Below are 3,941 nucleotides of genomic sequence, written 5' to 3' on the forward strand. Positions count from 1 at the left end.
CCTCCTACCTACCAGCCTCATCCCGCCTCCTTGACCTGTCCGTCTTCCCTGGACTGACCAACCCCCACCCTAACTCCCCACCTACACTCACCTTTACTGGCTCCATCCCCACCTCTTTGACCTGTCCGTCTCCTCTCCACCTATCTGCTCCTTTATCCATCTTCCATCCACCTCCCCGTCTCTCTCTCTCTCTCTCTTTATTTCAGAATCCCCTTCCTCTCCCCCATTTCTGAAGAAGGGTCCAGACCCGAAATGTCAGCTTTCCTGCTCCTCTGATGCTGTTGGCCTGCCGTGTTCATCCAGCTCTACACCATGTTATATCATCATATTTGCTCCTTTTGTTTAATTGAAACACACAATATTAACCTGTTCCACCTAAGTAAGGCTTTCTGCCGTTGAAAAGGAAATGTGTTTTTAGAAATGACCTCTGACACACACAGAGTAGGAGGTTCAGGGACCACTTAAAGGTTTATCACTGAAAGATGAAACTGTGGAAAAATAAACAATGCAAACTGATTAATTGGAGCAAACAAAATATTAGAAAAGTCCGCACAAGTTTATTATAGCTAAATGCAAGGAAGTGTTACTTTACTGTCAGCTGTTCTTTCAACTAAACAAAACCAAGCTTATAAAATAAGAGAAAACAAGATATAGAGTCACAGGTTCATAGAATCATAGGGTCTGCAGCATAGAAAAAGCCCCTTTGGCCCATTGAAATATGTATGATTGTTTGACATTTGATTTGAGGTCAGTTACTTTGCCACTGAAATTTACAACTCATCAACTTTTGTGGACTTTTGAAATGTAACAACACACACGGTATTTGAATGAAATCAAATAAAATAATTCAGGAGCAAGACCCATCTATAGAAAGTCCAGAGCTTTGCTGCTCCGGGCTCCCTTCCCCTTTCCAGTTACACTGCATTTGCATCACCCTACTCCTGAACTCTCCCTGCAGCCTTCCCTCAACGCTTAGAACTTCTCCCTCTTCTAGAAATGACTAAGTAGCTGACCAGTGCCATTCAGATGAGGTCAGGCAGGGAAAATTTGTGATCTCCAAATCACATTATGGCAGGCATGCTGCCCTGTACTTCCCACCAAAAGTTGAAATTGCCCCATAGAGATTTACCTGTGTGAAGAAGGTTACCATCAGTAGTCATCAAGGCAAAGGCAACATCAGGAATTAAAATGTATTAATATAATTTTTATATTTGTTGTGCCTAAGTAATGTATTCTGTTTTCTAATTCCACAGCGCTTGATAACAACATATGCATACAAGAGTATCATGACCTTTGGAGGCTGTTGTGATGATTTTATGCTTGTAGTTGGAAAAACAGCAGATGGTGGAGGTACTAAAGGCAAACCAACACAAAAACTTCTGTTTTCCATGCCTAAACCGAAGGTCTGTATGATTATATTTTGAATCTATCAAAGGACAATTAAACATATAAAAACATACACATGTACATCGAACCACTAACATAACAAGATGCTTCAAAATCCTTGACAGTTATGAAATAGTTTTGATCTAGGCCTGGGTATAAGGGAAATTAGGAGATGTATGTTTAGGTAAAGTTCAATCAGTGGATGCAAGGTAACTTTGTAGGTAAGGTGAGATATACCAAGCTGATGAGAATGTAGGATGTATAAAATATTCAACTGACCACTGTAGCCTGTAGAATCTAGCCTCTGTTTCCTAAACAATCAGCGAGGGACATGCGTAGATTCTGTCAAAAGGCAGTGTTCTAGTTAAAGGGAATAGAAAAAAAGTACCGTGGATGCTAGAGATCTGATCTAAAAATACAAAGTGTTGGAGAAACTCAGCAGGTCTTGCAACATCTGTGGGAAAAGAAACTGAGATAAAGTTCCAAGTCCAGTATGAGTCATTTTAAACTCGAAACATTAACTCTGTTTGCCCTCTCCACAGATGCTGCCAGTTTCTCCAGCATTTTGTCTTTTTATTTCTAATTAAAGGAACTATGGCATGGATTAAAACAGCTAAACTGGGCAAGGATTCCTGAGGGTGCTACAACTGCTCTGGAGTCTGAGTACTGGTGTGAGGTACCATTTCCCAAGGGCAAGACTAAGAGACCAGCCTCTCAAACCAAGCCAACATGTACGAAAGCAACCAAGGAAATTAGCAGCAAGTCAACAGTAACCCTGATAGTGCTCAATCTGGCTCTCCATGGAAGCCACCAACCTGTCCATCGAGGCAGTCTGACACTTGCATGTCTGAGGCAGCAGGGTCCCAACCAAATTGCTGCAGTCCTGCCCTGTGCCCTAACAAACCTGTTTGCTGCTCCTGTGTCTGCTTCTGCCCATGTATGAAATTTCTAATTGCCAACACTGTGAGGTCCTCTCCTGCTTGGGGCTGAGTGGGTGTCAGGGCTCATTCAGTCCTTCACGTGCCAGTGATAGCCAGCTGCAGACGTCCGGCAGTGATGTGCTCACCAGTGCCAACTGTAATCAAGCTAATGTACCCTCCAAGGTGTTGATATCTCAGCTGGTTGGGGGGGGGGGGGGGGGGGGGGGGGTGGAGGTTGTAGGCAACAGCCTTGCTCTGAGATGTAGGCAACAGCCTTGCTCTGAGATGTCCTTGCTCTTTTCCTCAAAGGAGGAGCAGCACATGCGTTGAGGAGTGGTTTTCTTGACCGTAGTCATTATGGATATCCCATTGATGCCTGCAGAATACAAAAGAGAGATAGCATCATGACTAAGGGGTAAAATGTTATCATGCTACCAACAAATTCACTTTGGGGTAATTGGAGACTAGCAGTACAATGACCAATGCTTCTTACTGGATTGCCAGGACATGGGAGTTTCCCACATCTCCACAAGAGTGGTCTTCACCACCCAGGGCCAAGAACCTCTCCTTATACTTGGTGAAGAGAGGAATAACCAGCACACCACAACCTACCTGGTTCTTTTGATCCTATATGGGCCATTTTCTCCTGTAATGAGAGCAAGAGATTTATGCAAGATGAAAGTTGGTGTCACAGCTGTTAGTGCTGGTGTACATAGGGGTAAAGGTAGTGAGGTGTCCTGAGTGAGTGAACCAGTAGTGCACAGGCCTTGCAGGGTTAGTGAAGTGAGGGTTCGGGGTGAATAACAGCAAGTTAGGGAAGATGTTACATGCGTGAGAGTGATAGAGTGTGAGTTGTGCTGAGATATGGGTGCGGTAGCAAAGATCTGGTGAGTGTGAGAAAGTAGAGAAAAGATGGTGGTAGTTACCCTGGTAGAGCAAAAATCATTCAACCTTCTGTCTGCATAGGTGACTGGACTTTGAAGACTGCACTGACTCATATAGCAACCTTGGACCAGGCTGGCTTGGGTCCTGGCCTCTTGTACCAGTCCTAGTGGGAGAGGACATGACTACTCTACCACCCCATCCACCAGAATCTTCAGGTCCCTGTCTGCAAAGCAGGGGGTGCCAATTTCCACTTGCCTGCCATGTCTGGGATGAATGTCTGCAACCATGCAGGGCTGCTCCAGACTACCAGAGCTTGAGCAGGTGCACAACGGCCTTTTAAATATAGCATTGGCACCAAGGTCACCAGTGGTGATTATTTCCAGTTACAATGAGTGAGAGATTCGGGCTAGCATCAGATGAGATGTGTGCAGTTGGGACACGCTATCCACTTAATGAAACAAGTTTGGGATGATTACACAAGAAAATCTGCTTAAAGTTTTTGAGAAGATTTGTAGCCCTGGTTGTGGATGAGGTTGTAGACTTGCCCGCAGAATCAGTGTGTTTGATTGCAGATATTTCGTCACCCTGCTGGGTAACATCGTCCGTGCGCCTCTGGTGAAGCGTTACTATTTATTTGCCTTGGTTTGCTGAGGTGTTTGGTATTACTTCCAGTTTTGTTTTTCACAATCTGCCATTATCTCCGTGACAGACCACAACAAAAAGACACAACATGGCCAGACACACTAGTCA

The 3,941-nt window shown here is 44.4% G+C and overlaps 1 protein-coding gene across 2 annotated transcripts in view; it reads left to right on the forward strand.

Annotated features, from left to right (window-relative positions):
• Window positions 1-3,704, forward strand: part of plekhh2 (pleckstrin homology domain containing, family H (with MyTH4 domain) member 2) — a 121,884-nt gene extending 118,180 nt beyond the window's left edge. The window contains exons 30-31 of one of the 2 annotated variants that reach the window (XM_048601254.1): window positions 1,254-1,403; window positions 3,273-3,704. In XM_048601254.1, coding sequence (XP_048457211.1) covers window positions 1,254-1,403; window positions 3,273-3,287 — 165 coding nt within the window. In that variant the 3' untranslated portion in view covers window positions 3,288-3,704. Of the gene's footprint in view, window positions 1-1,253; window positions 1,904-3,272 lie in introns of those variants that run through there. The other variant, XM_048601255.1, reaches the window with a different exon arrangement.
• Window positions 3,705-3,941: the final 237 nt, after the last annotated feature.

Source organism: Rhincodon typus, chromosome 9 (assembly GCF_021869965.1).
Source record: "Rhincodon typus isolate 14 chromosome 9, sRhiTyp1.1, whole genome shotgun sequence".
NCBI classification, from domain to species: Eukaryota; Metazoa; Chordata; class Chondrichthyes; order Orectolobiformes; family Rhincodontidae; genus Rhincodon; species Rhincodon typus.